At 45.2% G+C, this 21,076-nt stretch overlaps 1 protein-coding gene across 1 annotated transcript in view; it reads left to right on the top strand.

Moving 5' to 3' along the window:
* LOC140188198 (double-strand-break repair protein rad21 homolog) overlaps positions 1-21,076 on the top strand; it is a 99,480-nt gene that overhangs the window by 30,230 nt on the left and 48,174 nt on the right. The window contains exon 8 of the mRNA XM_072244235.1: positions 9,802-10,031. Coding sequence (XP_072100336.1) covers positions 9,802-10,031 — 230 coding nt within the window. The remainder of the gene's footprint in view (positions 1-9,801; positions 10,032-21,076) is intronic.

Raw genomic sequence — 21,076 nt, 5'->3', positions numbered from 1 at the left:
CAGTTAACATAACAAAGAAGCCATTTCAATTATAACATAACAAAGAAGCCATTTTAATTAGACTACGCAGTAACCTAAAAGAAGAAACCCCTTACACTCTTCCCCCACCAAATAAAGTCATGTCCTCATGACTTATAAATAACTCGCCAACCAGTCCTACAGACACAAAAACCCAGATACACACAGTGACATTGCTCCCCAAACAGTGGACCTTCTGCCCGTCCACAGGCACTACATAGGCCAACCTATCTGGGAGCAAGCTAATTCTCCGAGAACTCCATACCCCCTCACCTAAACCCTAAAGGCTCGGACACTACTAGGGATACCTCGGGTCTGCTTGCCAACTCCTCTCCTCTCTCACTCATGCCACCACTACAACTCGGAGCCCCCTGTCCCGTGTCTGGGGCCCCGCTTCTTTTCCTTCCTGGTCCTGCTGTAACCGAGACTGCCCACAGCTAGCCCTCCCCACTACACCTGACTCAGTGGGAGAAGGGACAAAGGTCTCTTCCTCAATCACGGGGAAGTTAGCGAAAGGCAGCATGTACCACATGTCCAGCACATCATCCTTTGAATCTGTATTCTTCCTCATTCCCTCGATCGGTAGCTGCTGTTTGAGTTTCTCCAAACTGAAGCATTTAGCCAGGGCTACCCCTTCAGCCTCCTGCAGTCGAGACGTTAGCTTCTTCGGGGACTCCTTCAACTCTTGCCACAGCCTCAGCAGTTCTGACTCATGCTCCTTGGCCATCTCAATCTGGGACGCAGTTACCCCACCAGCTTCTTCCACCCTGACCTGAAAAGCAGCAGTTAAAGGATGTTCAGCCTCCAGTTTTTTTCTTCCTGATTACTTTTTCCAGGTCAACTTTCAGTTTTTCCACTTCATTTAAACTGTCGATAGCCATCTTCAGGTTCCTTTCAAGCGTCTGCCTCCCTTTTCCGAGATCTGTCCTCCATTGCTTCACCTCCTCGGGAGTGTAGTCAAACTCTCCTCCCTGGGCTCTCGGTTTTCTGTTGGCCTTAGTCAGAACACCTTCTTGATCTTCCCCAACTTGTAAGTCTTCCGATCTTTTCTGGATCGACGTCTTGAGTTTCTGCTGATCCCTTCGAGGTGGGTTATTGTTTCATCTCCCTGGATTAATTCATCAGTACACGACCGCAGTGTTGGCTCGGAATTCCGTTACTCTTTCTCCACTTTGACGATCGTGAATTCCAAGTCTGCAATGGATGTCCCACAAGAGCAGCACTCCGTCTCCGGCCTGCATTTCTGAGCGTTCAGTTCAGCGGTGCAAATCCCCTCTGTCCCCTGTGTTTCATTCCAATTGACGACCTGGGTTTCCATCCCCAGGTCCACCACCAACTCGTCAGTGCTAGTTTGAACTCGAACAAAGACCTCACCCACCACGCATGCAGCAATAACCAGCAAATAACCCACAGGGACACACATTACTGATTTAAACAGGGCAACCACACAGCATACCACTGAATCCAATCCCGGACAAGCCCCCAGATGTAGCCCCCCTGGCCAGCCTCAGGGTCGCTCAGCTCACTGTTGTCTAGGGAAACAGCCCTCGGCCCCGCCAAACTGGTTAATAGTTTGTGTGGATGCTGTGTGATGTACCCCACCCCACCCAAATAACAGACAATACACCAGATACAATTAGATGATTTACAGTTTATAGATATTACTGTTTCACGTACCCCGTGATGGGAATAAAGAATCAGCAGAGATGGAAAACACTTTGGAGTCCTGTATTGCTATTAACTAATAATATTTATTGGTAACTACGCAATACAGTAATATAAATGTAGATAAATCAGACGGGTTAGCAATGATTATATATATAAGTAAGTATATCAGTTAATGTAGAAATATATGTATGAAAAACCAAGCTTCCTTAAGACTAGGGGTAAAAAGATACAGTCTTACGATGATGAGTAAAGTTCAGTTCAGTTCGTGGTATTGAGTTGAGTAGTGATAGAGAGAGAGAGAGGGAGAGATTTGAGTCTTCAGGTGAGCTGGCGCCGTCAATTTTCTTGTTGTCCTTGGAAATCCTTTAAAAGTCACCGACTGTGACTTCAACAAAGGGCCCCGGTTTTCTGTGGTGGAGCTATCACCCAGGTGAGGGTGGACACATGGACATCTCCCCACCAGTCAACCCCTTTCCTTTTTACTGCAAGAGCGACTGATCATTCCGCCTGATCGATCCTCCAAAACCCACTTTTTCTGCGGGCACAACAATGCTCATTCAGTGTCCCAAACATGTGACTGAGGTCTGTATCATCTGACCTCCTATTTTATCTTCCCGTGCTGAGCATCAACTGTCATTCAAATAACTCCTCCTTCCTTTGTCTGTGTAAGAAATACACTGACATGCCATGTCCTTGAAGAAAGTATAAACAACCTGTGAACAGTCTTCATCTCTCTCTCTCTCTTTTAAAAACAAGTTGTTGGTGTTAAATAACACTCTCTCTCTCTCTTTTCAAAAGCACAGTTAATAGGGGTAAACGAGCACAGCTCATAGGGCTAATTCATAGGGCCCGTCACAACTGGAACTATATAATTAATAGAGAGTAAAATATAAAAGGAAAATAAAAGGCGCCACACTTATCAAAGTTCAGTCTCTTCATGCACAAACAGTTGGAGCTCAGGACCCTCCTTCACCCTGCGACCCCTCGGACCACCTTGACCTGCCGCCTGGGACCAACAACGGTGGTCGACCAGACACTCCACACGAGTCCGTCTCCATCTCCTCTCCTCACCAAACACCCTGGACCTTGGACTCCTGCTTGGAGTCCGACCCCGTTAGCGGACTCACAGCACCTGGTCCATCCCTTGTCTCTCTCTCCCGCATTCTGCACAAAAACCTGCACATCACACTAACTTACAGATACACAGAAAGAATAACATCTATCCCAATTGGTTTGTTCATCCTCTTATCAGTAACATGATCCAAACAAACTGCTAGCAGGAGGACTTTCTCAGCAGTTAACATAACAAAGAAGCCATTTCAATTAAAACATAACAAAGAAGCCATTTTAATTAGGCTACGCAGTAACATAAAAGAAGAAACCCCTTACAGCTTATTGAGAAAGTAAGGAGGCATGGGATCCAAGGGGACATTGCTTTGTGGATCAAGAACTGGCTTGCCACAGAAGGCAAAGGGTGGTTGTAGATGGGTCATATTTTGCATGGAGGTTGGTGACCAGTGGTGTGCCTGAGGGATCTGTTCTTGTACCTTTACTCTTCGTGATGAGGAAGTGGAGGGATGGGTTAGTAAGTTTGCTGATGACACAAAGGTTGGAGGTGTTGTGGATAGTGTGGAGGACTGTCAGAGGATACAGCAAGATATTGATTGGATGCAAAACTGGGCTGAGAATTGGCGGATGGAGTTCAACCCAGATAAGTGTGAGGTGGTTCATTTTGGTAGGTCAAATATGATGGCAGAACATTGTATTAATGGTAAGACTCTTGGCAGTGTGGAGGATCAGACGGATCTTGGGGTCCGAGTCCATAGGACACTCAAAGCTGCTGTGCAGGTTGACTCTGTGGTTAAGAAGGCATGGGGTGCATTGGCCATCAGATTAATTCACGCTGACACATTTGTATTTCTAAGCTATATTAACTGGTCTGTTGTATACCTTACTGTACATAATATTTATTACAGATTACTATAATTTGCACATTGCACATTCAGATGGAGATGTAAAGATTTTTACTCCATGTACGTAGAGGAAGTAAGAAATAAGGTCAATTCAATTCAATTCATATGTTTGCAGATGCCAGCCTTACTGGGCATTGCCAGCCAAGTGAGTGAGGGCAGTGTAATTGTGGAAGTGTGCTTAATGCTAGCCTGTTATAGATGTAGCTTTACTGCCCCACTCTCCCCAGAATTACCACTAGGGATGAATATCAGCCCGTTTCAATTAATATGTTAATACTTTATAGGTGGACCATACTTAAATGAATTGAAATGGAAATATGGTAATTGTTGGGAATGACACCAACAGAATGTGATTGGTAGGCCATTTGGAAGGGTCCATTTTTGCTTGTGCTTTCACTAAACCAAGACAAAACAAATTTGACATTATGTGATTCATGACAACAATGACATTAAACAATCTTGAATCTTGAAAATAACTAATGCAAATTGCTGAGCAACTAATACTGCTACCAGCTCTGATCATATTTGACATTTTACCTGCACAGATTTGACTCTATTGATATTCTACATGAACATGATAATCTCTCACAATGAGAATGTGATGTAGTTTCTTCTTTGACTATAACAAGAGACAAATTATTGAATGGCAGTTAGTTTTTACAGTATAGTGTCAAAAGTGTTGTAAACACAAAGGAAAGAATACACTGATGTATCCTAGAACACAGAAGTCTACAGCACATTACAGGCCCACAATGTTGTATCGAGCATGTAACCTACTCTAGAAACTGCCTAGAATTTCCCTACTGCATAGGCCTGCATTCCACATACCCACCACTGTGTGAAAAATTTACTTCTGACATCCTCCTTGTACTTACTTTCAAGCACCTTAAAACTATGCCCCCTCGTGTTAGCCATTGCAGACCTGGGACAAAGCCTCTGGCTATCCACACGATCAATGCCTCTTGTCATCTTATACACCTCTATCAGTTCACCTCTCATCCTCTGTCACTCCAAGGTGAAAAGACCAAGTTCACTCAACCTACTCTTATAAGACATGCTCTCCAATCCAGGCAACGTCCTTGTAAATCTCCTCTGCACTCTTAGTATCCACACCCTTGTAGTGAGGTGAACAGAACGGAATGCAGTAAACAAGTGGGGTCTAACTAAGATCTTATATCACTTTAATATTACCTCATTGCTCTTGAACTCAATCCCACGGTTGATGAAAACCATCACACCATATGTCTTCTTAGCAACACTGTCAACCTGCATAGCAGCATGAGTGTCCTATGGGCATGGACCCCAAGAACTTGCTGATCTTCCAGAGTGCCAAGAGTCTTACCATTATACTTTATACTTTATTGTCGCCAAACAATTGATACTAGAATGTACAATCATCACAGCGATATTTGATTCTGTGCTATTATGAAGACATTAATATTCTGTCTTCAAGTTTGATTTACTGAAATTAACCATTTCACACTTATCCAGGTTGAACTCCATCTGCTACTTTTCAGCCTAGTTCTGCATCCTATCGATGTCCTGATTTAACCTCTGACAACCCTCCAGACCAGCCACAACACCCCCAATTTTTGTGTAATCAGAAAACTTACTAATTCACCCTTCTACTTCCTCATCTAGGTGATTTATAAAAATCACAGAGAGGAGGGGTCCCAGAACAAATCCCTGCAGAACCCCACTGGTCACCGTCCTCCATGCAGAAAACGAACCATCTACAACCACCCTTTGCCTTCTGTAGGCAAGCCAGTTCTGGATCCGCAAAGCAAGGTCTCCTTGGATCCCATGCCTCATTACTTTCTGAATGGGGAACCTTATCAAATGCCTTTCTGAAATCCATATACAGTACATCCACTGCTCTACCTTCATCAATGTGTTTTTTACATCCACAAAGAATTCAGTCAGGTTTGTAAGGCATGACATGCCCTTGACAAAGCCATGCTCACTATCCCGAATCAGATTATGTCTCTGCAAATGCTCATAAATCCTGACCCTCAGGATCTTCTCCAACAACTTGCCCACCACTGAAGTAAGACTCACTGGTCTATAATTTCCTGGGTTATCTCTACTCCCTTTCTTGAACAAAGGAACAACATTTGCAACCTTCCAATCCTCTGGTACTTCTCCTGTCCCTATTGATGATGCAAAGGTCATTGCCAGAAGCTCAGCAATCTCCTTCCTCACTTCCCACAGTAACCTGGGGTATAACGTCTGATCCTGGCAACTTATCTATTAAGTTATCTATTAACTAACTTAATAACTGGCAACTTATCTATTAAGTTATCTATTAACTAACTTAATAACTTTCAAAAGCTCCAGCACTTCTTTCTTAATGTCTATATACGCAAGTGTTTCAGTCCGCTATAAGGCATCCCCACAATTGCCAAGGTCCTTTTCACTGATGAATACTGAGGCAAATTATTCATTGAGTACCCAGATAAGTTGGTTAACCCAGATAAGTTCATTTTGGTTGGTCAAATATGATGGCAGAATATAGTATTAATGGTAAGACTTGGCATTGTGGAGGATCAGAGGGATCTTGGGTCCAAGTCCAGTAGGACATACAAAACTGCTGCGCAGGTTGACTCTGTGATTAATAAGGCATACGGCTCATTGGCCTTTATCAATCGTGGGATTGAGTTTAGGAGCCGAGAGGTAATATTGCAGCTATATAGGACCCTGGTCAGACCCCACTTGGAGTACTGTGCTCAGTTCTGGTCGCCTCACTACAGGAAGCATGTGAAAACCTTAGAAAGGGTGCAGAGGAGATTTACAAGGATGTTGCCTGGATTGGGGAGCATGATTATGAGAATAGGTTGAGTGAACTCGGCCTTTTTTCCTTGAAGCGACGGAGGGTGAGAGTTGACCTGATAAGAGATGTATAGAAGTTGAGAGGCATTGATCATGTGGATAGAGGCTTTTTCCCAACGCTGAAATTGCTAGCACGAGCGGGCACAGTTTTAAGGTGCTTGGAAGTAGGTACAGAGGAGATGTCGGGTAAGATTTTTGCGCAGAGTGGTGAGTGCCTGGAATTGCGACTGTGGTGGAGGCAGATACGATTGAGTCTTTTAAGAGACTCCTGGACAGGTACGTGGAGCTTAGAAAAATGGAGGACTATGGGTAACTCTAGGTAATTTCTAAGGTAAGGACATGTTCGGCACAGCTTTGTGGGCCGAAGGGCCTGTATTGTGCTGTAGGTTTGCTATGTTTTCTACGTTCTAAGGACCTCCGGCTTCACGCATGTTTCCACTATCACACCTCATTGGTCCTATTCTCCCACAACTTATCCTCTTGCTCTTCACATACTTGTAGAATGCCTTGGGGTCTTCCTTAATCCTGCTTGCCAAGGCCTTCTCGTGGCCCCTTCTAGCTCTCCTAATTTCATTCTTAAGCTCCTTCCTGGCACTCTTGTGATTTTCTAGAGCTCTTACGGTACCTAGTTTCTTGAACCTTCCTTAAGCTTTTCTTTTCTTCTTAACTAGATTTTTTACATCCTTTGTACACCATGGTTCTTTTATCCAACCATCCTTTCCCTGCCTCAGTGGAACATACATTTGCAGAACTCCATGAAAATGTTCCCTGAACATTTGCTGCATTTCTGCCATGCATTTCCCTGAGAACATCTGCTCCCAATTTATGTTCCCAAATTCCTGCCTAATAGCATCATATTTCCCCCACCCCAATTAAGTGTTTTCTCAAACTGCCTGCTGCTATCCCTCTCCAGAGCCATGGTAAAAGAGATAGAGTTGTGATCACTACCTCCAAAATGCTCTCCCACCAAGAGATCTGACACCTGACCAGGCTCATTTCCCAATACCAGATCAAGTACAGCCTCTCCTCCAGTTGACTTATCTACATATTGTGTCAGGAAACCTTTCTGAACACAGCTAACAAACTCCACCCCATCTCAACCCCTTGCTCTAAGGAGATTCTAGTCAATATTAGGAAAGTTAAAATCTCCCATCACAACAACCCTATTATTATTGCACTGTTCCCAGATCTGCCTCCTTATCTCCTCTTTGATGTCTCTGTTACTATTGGGAGGGAGTGTCTAAAAAACACCCAGAAGAGTTATTGCCTCCTTCCTGTTTCTGACTTCCATCCACAATGACTTAGTAGACAATCCCTCCATTACTTCCTCCTTTTCTGGAGCCATGATACTATCCCTGATTAACAATGCCACTCCCCCACCTCTTTTGCCTCCCTGTCCTTTTTGAAACATCTAAGCCCGGTACACTCAGCAGCTATTCCTGCCCCTGCAACAAAAAGTCTCTAATGACTTCAACATCAAGTTCCAAGTATTGATTCATGCTGTAAATTCATCTGCCTTGTTTATGATACTCATTGCATTAAAATAGACACATCTCAAATCAGCTGGCAGAGTGCATCTTTGCTCTATCTTCTGCTGATCCTTCCTCACAAACTCCCCACAAGCTGTCTCTATTTGTGCGCCAACTGCCCCATCCTCTGTCTCTGCACTTCAGTTCCCACTCCCCTGCAAATCTAGTTAAAACCCTCCCCAAAAGCATTAGCAAATCTCTCAGAATATTGGTTCTCCTCCAGTTCAGGTGTCACCTGTCCCACTGGTACAGGTCACCCCTTCCCTAGAAAAGGTTCCAATTATCCAGGAACTTGAAACCCTGCCCCCTGCACCATCTCCTCAGCCACTCATTCACCTGTGCTGTCTTCCTGTTCTGACCTTCCCTAGCTCGTTGCAGTAGGAATAATCCGGAGATTACCATCTTGGAGGTTCTGCTCTTCAACCTCCTTCCTAACTCCCTATTGCGCACGACCTCTGCCCCTCATTGGTACCAATATGTACCACGACCTCTGATTGCTCACCCTTCCCTTCAAGAATATTCTGCAACTGCTCAGAGATACCCTGTGCCCTAGCACCTGGGAGGCAACACACTATCCTGGTGTCTCTTGCTGCCGCAGAATCTCTTACCTGTCCCCCTATCGAATCCCCTATGACCTTTGCTCTGCCTGACTTCACCCTACCCTTCTGAGGCTCAGAGCCGACCACGGTGCTATTAGTCTGGCTGCTGCTGTACTGGTCAGGTCACTCGTCTGAGTGCTACTGGTACCATGTAACCCAGTACTACCTGTCGCATGGTCGGGTGGTCGGTGACTAAACCTGCTCCCCCACCAGGCTTGCCTGGTCAGGAGGGTGGCTAGACACCCTGCAGGATGAGAAACAAGACCTGTCAAAGGGCGGATGAACCTCTCATAGGGTCAACGGCCATCTAGCAAACACGTGCCGTGAAGCGCGGAAAGGGCATCCCTTGCATCGAAGCTTGGTCTGGCCATTCACCGCAGCAGAACTTCCCCCAGCCGTCTTGGACCCCACCATGCCGCTGGATCCGGGAAGGGATGTGGAGAGGATGGGTCTGGACCTGTGCAACCCCCTACTCACCTAAAATCCACTCACGCACACGCTGTTCCTTTCTGAGGAGTGGGGCATCCTAAACCTCAGTAATTGACTGAAAGGAACCATCATCATCCTATGGGATGGATAGCCAGAGAGAGTCTGGCTGCTGCTGCCTTATCCAGATAGTTCATCCCCATCATCAGTATCCAACGGGGTATACCTGTTGCTGAGGGGATGGCCATGGGGGAACCTGCACTAACTCCTGTCTCCCTTTACCTCTCTCGTTGTTCACCTAAATTCCGCACTCCAGGTGTAACCACCTGCTCAAACATCATATCTATCAATTGCTCTGCCTCCCAGATGATCCTAAGTTCGCCCAACTCCAGCTCCAGCTCCTTAATGCGGTCTAATGCTGGAGTTGGCTATACTTCCCGCAGGTGTAGTATTCAGGGACTCTATCAGGTCCATGAATTCCCACATCCTACAGGAGGAGCATTCCACTGCTGTATCTGCCATCCTACCTACATTGTCCAATGGGCAACCAAGACCAAATTTTCAAACCTGTTTCTTTAGCCTCAGCCTCTTACATCGAAACCTCCTGAATCAAAGCCTGATGCTCCTACTCTTCCCGCTGGCGTATTCCCAACAATGGCCGCCCCACTTGCCCCTTCTGTACTTCTATTTACTTCGCAGTGCTCTGCTCCCGCCACTGATTGGCCCTGTGGAATCTTACACTGTTAATGTTCTTGTTAGTTTCTTCAGAAAGAAGACGGGGTAAAAGGAGGCGGAAGCTTATTGTGGATTGCGTTAAGGAACTGGATAGTAAGACCATTCGTGATCAAATTGAGGACTTTTCTGATACTATCACAACCATAGAACTGGCCCCACCTACCAAGAAGCTAATGATATGGAAAGAGACAGGTGGAGTTGACAAACTGAACACTCTACCCGCCCAGCACCTAATAAATTGCAGATTATTAAAGGTAAATTCACTTTTATTTTCAGCATGTAGCCTTGTGATGCTGAAGCTTGAGTAAGTCCCAAGCAAAGAATTATTTGCTTCATGATTTCATTATTAGTTGAAACTTGTTTATCCAAATATAATCATTCGCCTTCTCTCTAAAATTTGGATATTGAAGGTTTCCAAAGATATCAGATGAGAATGTCTCAGAAAAGCATCAAACTAATTAGAGCAATATATGTGCTTTGCATATAAATGAGTTAAAGATTTAACAAAAGAATGCAACGGGTACAGTATGGTTTAAGTAAAGGATGATGCCATTTCATTTTGTTGGAAAGAGACATTATCTTCCCGAACACAAGAGATTCTGCAGATGCTGAAAATCCAGAGTAACATACACAAAATGCTGGAGGAACTCGGCAGATCAGGCAGCATCTATGGTGAGGAATAACAAGTCATGACCACCAAAGGTCGAGGGTCTCGGCCAAAAATGCCGACTGTTTATTCCTTTCCATAGATGTTGCCTGACCTGCTGATTATCTTCCTGTATACAGCTGATACCCACATTACTTGGGATGGTGAGAGGTTGCATTCCTAGAAAACAGTCTGCATTGTGATTTTCCATAATATGAAGCTGTGTCATCTGCGCCTCAATCAAGAAATGTGAGTTAAAAAAAAATGTTTTCATTTACAAACGTTTGTACTTTGTTTCATATAAATCCCATGAGAATGACATATTCTGTGTCTCAAAAGTTTCGGTAATGGTGCATCAATTATGTAAGAGTGAATTCCATTACCTGATTGACTGTACCAGGAACATTCACCTTAGTTGATAGGAAATATTAAATGTTTAGTCCTCAGATCAAGAAATGGACCTAGAAATGCTTGTACATCCAGATGGCTGTTGAAGTATTGTGCTAAAGACAATTACGTTTGTACACTCAATGTTGCAAGTTTCTTTGGGGTAAAGGCTGATATCTGTGATTGCTTGGAGAAAGGAAATACCAGGATAATGGTCTTTACTGCATTTCACTGCAAAATAAAAATTCAGTTGTGTAGTGCTGGAAAAAAAATGTAACTCAATTGAATTTCCCATCAGTTGTTCGTTCTCATGGCCAGGTTAAAAATAAATATAAAGATTAGCTTTATTTGTCACATGTACATTGAAATATACAGTGAAATGTGTCATTTGCATCAACAAACAACACAGTCCAAGATGTGCTGGGGGCATCCCGTAAGTATCACCATGCTTCCAGCGCCAATTTACCATGCCCACAACTTACTAATCCTAACCTGTATGTCTTTGGAATGTGGGAGGAAACCAGAGCACCCAGAGGAAACTTACGCAGTCACTGGGACAGCATGCAAACTGTTTAAGAGGGTGATGGGTAGTGAACTTACAGCTGGTGCTGTAAAGTGTTATGCTACAGTTTTTCATGTACGTTTCAATCAATTAGTCAAATTCTGTAAATTAGACTGTAAGATATAGGAGCAGAATTAAGCTATTCGGTCCATCAAGTCTGCTCTAATATATTTCATCATGGCTGATCCATTTTCCTTCTCAACCCTGTTCTCCTGCCATCTGCCTGTAACCTTTCATGCCTTGACTAATCAAAAACCTATTATCTCCGCCTTAAATACACCCAATGACCTGCCTCCACAGCTTTCTGTGGCAATGAATTCCACAGATTCACCACCCTCTGGCTAAAGAAATTCCTCCTCATCTCTGTTCTAACTGGATGTCCCTCAATTCTGAGGTTGTGCCCTCTGGTCCTAGAGTCCCCATCTTTGGAAGCATCCTCTCCATATCCACTCTATCTAGGCCTTTCAACATTCCATAGGATTCAGTGAGATCCTCCCACCCCCATTCCAGCAAGCAAAGGCCCAGAGCCATCTGTATTGATGAGGAGTTGCATCTGTAGAGATTGATACTTTGAGTGCAGGTGTCAAATTATGTTGTAGCTTAATGAGAAATCTAGTTATGACTGGGAAACACTAGTGCCAGCTTTTTATTGCACTTTTCATTTTTATATTGAGAAATGTGAATCTTAATTTAATAGCAAAATCAACCATGAAGAAATGAAACATAATAAAACATAAGAATATCAAAGGTAAGCTAATTTGATTAGCATATATTAAAATGGTTTATAGTAAGTCAGAACACTTCTTCGAGTTAGTGACATCGTGCTCACTCCATTTAGTTGCCAGTTAGTCTCAACAAGCAATACAATGTCTTGAGATTAAGTTCAAGTTCATGTTTATTGTCATCTGACTGTATATATAAACAACAAAATGAAACAACATTCCTCCGGACCACGGTGCACCCACACAACATATATTACATGCAGCACATAAACAAAAATATTATACTATAAATAAATTAATAAAATATAATTCAAAATGGGTGTAGTAAAGTGCAGCACAGGTAAACAGTACAGTAAACAGTTTGCTGTCCTAGTGACGAGACCTTGGTTGTAATATTCATTAGTCTCACAGCCTGAGGGCAGAAGCTGTTACCGAGTCTAGCAGTCCTAACCCTGATGCTCCTGTACCTCCTTCCTGACAGGAGAGAGTCAAAGAGATTGTGGGATGGGTGGTAGGGATCCTCAACAATGCTTTTGAACCTTCGTCTGCAACATTTTCGGTAAATGTCACAGATAGGTGGAAGGAAGACCCTGATGATCCTCTTGGCGGCTTTTACTGTCCTCTGTAGGGGACTGTGGTCTGATGCCTTGCAGCTTCTATACCACACAATGATTCAGCCAGACAGGATACCTTTGATGGTGCTCTTTAGAAAGTTGTTAGAATGGGGGCAGGGAGCATTGTGTGCCTCAATCTCCTTAGAAAATTGTGCCTTCTTGACTGGTGAAGAGGTGTTGTGGGTCCAAGTTAGATCGTTTCTTCATTCTCTCCTAGGCAGAGCCATTGATGTGCAATGGAGAGTGGTTGACCTATGCCTTCCTGAAGTCCAAAGTCATCTCTTTTATCTTCTTCATGTTAAGACTTGGTTGTTATTCTTGCACCATTTGACAAGCCTCTCTATCTCTTCTCTGCTTGCCGACTCATCATTGTTGTTGATTGAGGCCAACTACTGTATTTATCATCAGTGAACTTTATGATGTGGTTTGAGCTGAATCTGGCAGTGGTGTCATGACTCAACAGCAGACTGAGCACATAACCCTGGGGGGCATTAAGACCTCTTTTAGCTGGGCCACACTGTCCCCCAGCACTTGACCAGGCATGTTGTCCAGACCCACAGCTTTGCATTGGCTTAACCTGGCTAGGGTCCTCCTCAACTCGACTGTGGTCAGATAGGGTGCTTGTTCTTCAGGAAGAGAGGGAACTTTCCTCGATGTCATCAGTACCAATGACATAGGAAGAAAGAGTGAGGAGGTCCTAAAGAGTGAGTATAGAGAGCTTGGTAGGAAGTTAAAAAGCAGGACAGCGAGGGTGGTAATCTCAGGATTGCTACCTGTGCCATGTGCCAGTGAGGGTAAAAATAGGATGCTCTGGCGAATGAACACGTGGCTGAGGAACTGGTGTAGGGGGCAGGGTTTCAGATTTCAGGATCATTGGGACCTCTTCTGGGGCAGGTGGGACCTGTACAACAGAGATGGGTTACACCTGAACTACAGGGGGACTAATGTCCTTGCAGGGAGGTTTGTTAGTGCTACTGGGGAGAGTTTAAACTAGATTTACAGGGGGATGGGAACCAGAGTGCCAGAGCAGATAGCAGAGTGGGAGTGAAAATAAATGATGCTAAAAGTTCATGCAAAGTCACAAATAGAGGTGTTGTGTGTGGTGGTAATAATCTTCTGAGGTGTGTCTATTTCAATGCTAGGAGTATTGTGGGGAAGGCTGATGAGCTGAGGGCGTGGATTGACACATGGAATTACGACATTATAGCCATTAGTGAAACTTGGCTACAGGAGGGGCAGGACTGGCAGCTTAATGTTCCAGGGTTCCGATGTTTCAGACATGATTGAGGCAGAGGAATGAAGGGTGAGAGGGTGGCATTGCTAGTTAGGGAAAATGTTACAGCAGTGCTCAGGCAGGACAGATTAGAGGGTTTGTCTACCGAGGCCATATGGGTGGAGCTGAGAAACAAGAAAGGTATGACCACATTAATGGGGTTGTGTTATAGACCACCCAATAGTCAGTGAGAATTGGAGGAGTAAATCTGCAGAGAGATAGCAGACAACTGCAGGAAACAAAGTTGTGATAGTAGGGGATTTTAATTTTCCACATATTGATTGGGACTCCCATACTATTTAAGGTCTAGATGGGTTGGAGTTTGTAAAATGTGTTCAGGAAAGTTTTCCAAATCAATATATAGAGGTACCAACTGGAGAGGATGCAATATTAGATCTCCTATTAGGAAACGAGTCAGGACAGGTGACGGAAGTGTGTGTAGGGGAACACTTCGGTTCCAGTGTCATAACACCATTAGCTTCAACTTGATCATGGATAAAGATAGATCTGGTTCTCGGGTTGAGGTTCTAAACCGGAAAAAGGCCAAATTTGAAGAAATGAGAAAGGATCTAAACAATGTGGATTGGGACAGGTTGTTCTCTGCAAGGATGTGATTGGTAACTGGGAGGCCTTCAAAGCAGAAATTTTGAGAGTGCAGAGTTTGTATGTTCCTGTCAGGATTAAAGGCAAAGTGAATAAGAATAAGGAACCTTGGTTCTCAAGGGATACTCGGCGGGAGGAGAAGATGGAGGCGCAACGCAGCTCGCAGCGGCCACTCCGGTGGTGATGTCTGTTATTTGTCAAGTAGGGTGCCGTGCACAATCCTGATATGATGGAGACAGATGTGAGAGCACGGAGGAACATCTGGTGAAACTTCTGAAATTACTGCTTCACTGCTGTTGCTACTGTGTGATCCAAAATCTCCAGAGGGGAAGGCCCCGAGTCCTCAGCTTTGCTTGTTGCCTGGCGGCTGGGGCGGGGTCGAAGCACTCAGCAGAGGATGGTGCTCGGTGTCGGAGGGCTGGGTGGAAGCTTGAAGTTTTCGGATAGACTCAAGAGTCCACTGCGGTCATGTGCTTCCAATGGTGCTGTATCGGCAAGTTTGCGGCACTTGGAGGATCATGGCAGGGAGAGTTTCTCCGTTCTACCGTCTGTGTGAGATGATTAGATTAGATTATGAGGACACTCAGTCCTCGTTTATTGTCTTTTAGAAATGATACAATGTTCCTCCAGAGTGATATCACAAAAAAAACAGGACAAACCAAAGACTAACACTGACAAGACCACATAATTATAATATATAGTTACAGCAGTGCAAAGCAATACCATAATTTGATAAAGAGCAGACCATGGGCACGGTAAAAAAAGTCTCAAAGTTCTGATCGACTCCTGATAGCAGGCGGCAAAAGGGAGAAACTCTCCCTGCCATAAACCTCCAGGCGCCAACAACTGCCGGTGCATTGGAAGCAGCCGACTCTGAGTCCATCGGAAAGCTTCGAGCCTCCGACCAGCTCTCCGACACCAAGCACTGACTCTGGCGAGCGCTTTGACCCCGCCCCGGCTGCCGAGCAACAAGAAAAGCCGAGGACTTGGGGCCTTCTCCTCCGAAGATTCTGGATCACACAGTAGCAGTGGCAGCGATGAAGGCATTTCAGAAGTTTCTCCAGATGTTCCTCCGTGCTCTCACGTCTGTCTCCATCAAATCAGGATTGTGCATGGCACCCTACTTGACAGATAACAGATATCATTCACCAGAATGGCTGCTGTGCGCTGCGTCACGCCGCCATCTTCTCCTCCTCCAAATTGGAAGATGATGGGGCTATCGGGACTTTGAGACTTTTTTTTTTACCGTGCCCATGGTCTGCTCTTTATCAAATTACGTATTGCCTTGCACTGTTGTAACTATATGTTATAATTAATGTGATTTTGTCAGTTTTAGTAACTTTGTCAGGACGGAGGGTCTCGGCCCGAAATGTCAACTGTATCTCTTCCTGGAGATGCTGCCTGGCCTGCTGCATTCACCAGCAACTTTGATGTGTGTTTCTTGAATTTCCAGAATCTGCAGAATTCCTTATGTTTTTGTTGTCAGTTTTAGTCTTGGTTTGTCCCGTGTTTTTTGTGATATCATTCTGGAGGAGCATTGTATCATTTTTTAATGCATTTCTAAATGACAATAAACGAGGACTGAGTGTCCCCATAATCTAACCTAATCTAATACTGGAACTCTGTTGAAGAATAGAGAGATATATGGCATGTATAGGAAACGGAGCAAATAAGGTGCTTGAGGAGTATAAAAAGTGCAAAAAAACTTAAGAAAGAAAAGCAACACACATCAAAGTTGCTGGTGAACACAGCAGGCCAGGCAGCATCTCTAGGAAGCGGTACAGTCGACGCTTCGGGCCAAGACCCTTCATCAGGAAGTCAGGAGGGCTAAAAGAAGACATGAGGTTGCTTTGGCAGTCAATGTGAAAGATAATCCAAAGAGCTTCTACAGGTATGTTAAGAGCAAAAGGATAGTAAGGGATAAAACTGGTCCTCTTGAAGATCAGAGTGGTCAGCTATTTATGGAACCAAAAGTAATTGGGGAGATCTTAAATGGGTTTTTTGCATCTGTATTTACTAAGTTAACTGGCATGTAGTCAATGGAACTAAGGCAAACAAGTAGTGAGGTCATGGAACCTATACAGATTGAAGAGGAGGAGGTGCTTGCTATCTTGAGGCAAATCAGAATAGATAAATCCCCAGGACCTGACAGTATTCCCTCAGACCTTGAAGGAGACTAGTGTTGAAATTGAAGGGGCAGATATATTTAAAATGTTGGTATCTACAGGTGAGGTGCCGGGGGATTGGAAGATAGCTCATGTTGTGCCATTGTATAAAAAAGGCTCTAAAAGTAATCCGGGAAATTATAGGCTCGTAAATTTGACGTCAGTAGTAGGTAAATTATTGGAAACAGCACTAAAAGATAGGATCTACAAGTATTTGGATAGACAGGGAGAGTCAACATGGCTTTGTGTGTGGTAGGTCATGTTTAACAAATCTATTAGAGTTTTTCGAGGAGGTTACCAGGAAAGTGGATGAAGGGAAGGCAGTGGATGTTGTCTACATGGACTTCAGTAATGCCTTTAACAAGGTCCCACATGGGAGGTTAGTTAGAAAGATTTAGTCGCTAGGTATACATGGAGAGGTAGTAAATTGGATTAGACATTGGCTCAATGGAAGAAGCCAAAGAGTGGTAGTGGAGGATTGCTTCTCTGAGTGGAGGCCTGTGACTAGTGGTGTGCCACAGAGATCAGTGCTGGGTCCATTGTTATTTGTATCTATATCAATGATCTGGATGATAATATGGTAAACTGGATCAGCAAATTTGCAGATGATACAAAGATTGGAGGTGTAGTGGACAGTGAGGAAGGTTTTCAAAGCTTATACTTTATTGTCGCCAAACAATTGGTACTAGAACGTACAATCATCACAGCGATATTTGATTCTGCGCTTCACACTCCCTGGATTACAATTATTCAAAATAGTTAAAATTAGTAAATATTAATATTAAGCTTGCAGAGGAATTTGGACCAGCTGGAAAAATGGGCTAAAAAATGCAGATGGAGTTTAATACAGATAAGTATGAGGTATTGCACTTTGGAAGGACAAACCAAAGTAGAACATACAAGGTAAATGGTAGGGCACTGAGGAGTGCAGTAGAACAGAGGGATCTGGGAATACAGATACAAAACTCCCTAAAAGTGGCATCACAGGTAGACAATAGGCAATAGCTAGATAGGGTTGTAAAGAAAGCTTTTGGTACATTGGCCTTTATAAATCAAAGTATTGAGTAAAGGAGTTGGAATGTTATGGTGAGGTCGAATTTGGAGTATTGTGTGCAGTTTTGGTGACCAAATTATAGGAAGGATATTAATAAGGTAGAAAGAGTGCAGAGAAGGTTTACAAGGATGTTGCTGGGACTTGAGAAACTGAATTACAGAGAAAGGTTGGATAGATTAGGACTTTATTCCCTGGAGCATAGAAGAATGAGGGGGGGGATTTGATAGAGGTATATAAAATTATGATGGGTATAGATAGAGTGAATGCATCAGGCTTTTTCTACTGAGGCTAGGGGAGAAAAAAACCAGAGGACATGGGTTAAGGGTGAAGGGGGAAAAGTTTAGAGGGAACATTGGGGGGGGGGCTTCTTCACACAAAGAGTGGTGGGAGTGTAGAATGAGCTGCCAGATGAAGTAGTAAGTGTGGGCTCACTCTTACATTTAAGAAAAACTTGGACAGGTACATGGATGAGAGGTGTGTGGAAGGTTATGGTCTGTGTGCAGGTCAGTGGGACTAGGCAGAAAAATGGTTTGGCATAGCCAAGAATGGCCAAAAGTCCTGTTTCTGTGCTGTAATGTTCTATGGTTCTATGGTGTCCTCATTCAATTGATCCAATTGTGCACAGAAAGCGTTCAACCTATCAACCTATTAGGAAGGGAGGCATCACTGTCGTTGACTTATATTTGGCTATAGTTTATATTCCTTGTCACATATGCCTTGTGTCCCTTGTATCACAAAAGTGCCGGTGGATTTTCTGTTCATACTCATGTTTTGCCTTCCTGATAGCATGGGAGAGCATGGCTCATGACCTTAGAGTCATCCCGTCCTCTGATCTGAAGGTAGCGTCCCAGTCCCTAGGTAGTGCACAAACCTCTGCATTCAGCTGTGTTTTCTGGTTTGCCCTGGCAGTGTACTGTTTGATCATGGTAATGTTGTTGCAAGGACGTGGCTGGGGACGAACCCAAGTGCAGGACACAGATGCTGAGGTAGAGTCATTAGGCGTAGCCCCTCCGTGAACAGGGAGCCAATATCCAGGAGACAATGCGAAGCTTAGAACTAACAGTTCTCAGGAAACAAGGTTTACTCTCACAAGAGACGACCAATGAACTGGCGGCTTCTTGCTGTGGTCACAGGGTTTTTATCCTGCCGTTTGATGGGAAGCAAGTGCGTGTAGTTAGTGGTACTTGGGAATGATTGGAATCTAAATGAGGTGATCGAGGCCCAAATCTTGAGGCAAATGGCAAGGTGGGGATGCCAGACATGACCATGACAGTACTCCCCCCTCAATGGGAGCCTCCAGGCCATCCTCCCGGCCTGTCCGGATGGTCCCGATGGAAATCCCGGATGAGGGAAGGGTCTAGGATGAAGGAGTGGGGGACCCAGGAATGCTCTTCTGGACCGTACCCTTCCCAGTCCACCAGATATTGGAGACCCCTGCCCTGACAGTGCACATCTAGTAGTCGTCGGAGACATAAGAACGGGTGTCACCCTCCATGGACGGCCACCAAAAGTGCTTCCTCAGGAGAGCCAGGGTCCGGTCACTCTCGGGTTGGCAGGCGAACCGGGATGTGTGCCCCCATTGGAGAACCTGGGACCTGACGGAGGTGGGCACGTACAGGCGATCGCCGGGTCCATTGCCCGGGTCGGGGTCATCCAGCTGGGCTTCCTTTACTTTAGCCTCGATCTCCCAAGTGAGGGTGGCAACCACGCAGGAGGGTGGGAGGATAGTCTCGGGACTGGAGTTGTCATCCTTGGAGTCATGCTGGTGGGACAGCGTGTCCGGCTTCCCGTTCTTGGATCCTGGACGGTACGTGAGGGTAAACCTGAACCGGCCAAAGAATAATGCCGAACGGGCCTGGTGAGAATTCAGGCATTTGGTGGTCTGGATATATTCAAGGTTCTTATGGTCTGTCCAGATGATGAACGGGTGTTCCACCCCATCCAACCAGTGTCTCCATTCTTCCAACGCCAGTTTGACCGCCAGTAGTTCCCGGATCCCTACGTCGTAATTTCGTTCAGCGGGAGACAGTCGGCGAGAGAAAAAGGCACAAGAATGTAGTTTCTGATCCGGGCCCGAACGTTGGGACAGTACCGCTCCCACTCCGGAGTCGGAGCATCAACCTCCACAATGAATTGACTGGAGGGGTCTGGTTGAATCAGAACGGGGGCAGACGTGAAGCGCCTCTTTAGTTCCGCGAATGCTGAGTCCGCCTCGGAGTTCCAAAGGAAAGGTGTGGCAGGTGAGGTAAGTCGGGTCAGAGGAGCCACCGCCTGACAGTAGTTTCTGATGAACCGGCGATAGAAGTTCGCAAACCCCAGGAACCACTGAAGTTGCTCGCGGTCCCTGGGTTTGGGCCACTCCGTCACCGCCTGGATCTTCTCGGGATCAGCTCTCACCTGTCCACTCTCGATGATATAACCTAGGAAGCTGACCGAGGGGATGTGGAATTCGCACTTCTCCGCCTTTACGAATAACTTATTCTCCCCCAGTCTCTGCAGGACTTGACGGACATGATGAACGTGTTGCTGGGGACTGCTGGAAAAGATTAGGATGTCATCCAGATAGACAAACACAAAGTGGTTAATAAAGTCTCTTAGAACATCGTTAATCAAGGCTTGAAAGACTGCGGGGGCATTGGTGAGGCCAGAAGGCATGACCAAGTACTTGAAGTGGCCTAACGGGGTATTGAATGCCATCTTCCACTGGTCCCCCTCCCTTATTCGGACCAGATGGCAGGCGCTTCGTAGGTCCAACTTCGAGAAGATGGTGGCTCCGTGAAGTGGTTCGAACGCAGAACTTATCAGAGGCAGTGGGTACTTGTTCTTTATGGTTATATGACTTAGGCCTCGGTAGTCGATGCAGGGACATAGGGAACCATCCTTCTTCCCCACGAAGAAGAACCCTGTGCCCACCGGGGAGGATGAGGGTCAGATGGTGGCCACCATGAGAGATTCACTAATGTAACCCTCCATTGCTTCCCTCTCTGGCTGGGACAAGTTATACAGCCGACTGGTGGGCAGAGGAGCTCCGGGAAGAAGGTCGATTGCACAATCGTATGGTTGGTGTGGAGGCAGGGAAAGGGCGCATTGCTTACTAAACACGTGTCCCAGGTTGTGGTACTCCGCTGGAACCCTGGACAAGTCGGGGTTCAACTGCAGGTGAGGTGGAGGTGGTTTTCACGGGGGAAAGGGCTGACTGCAGACAAGTGGCGTGACAAAACGGACTCCAGCTGGCTATCCTCCCGGTGGACCAATCAATGCAAGGGTTGTGGC

The sequence above is a fragment of the Mobula birostris genome, chromosome 2, assembly GCF_030028105.1.
Source record: "Mobula birostris isolate sMobBir1 chromosome 2, sMobBir1.hap1, whole genome shotgun sequence".
NCBI classification, from domain to species: domain Eukaryota; kingdom Metazoa; phylum Chordata; class Chondrichthyes; order Myliobatiformes; family Myliobatidae; genus Mobula; species Mobula birostris.
The sequence above is the reverse complement of the archived record's forward strand: the minus strand, read 5'-3'. Positions and strand labels throughout refer to the sequence as shown.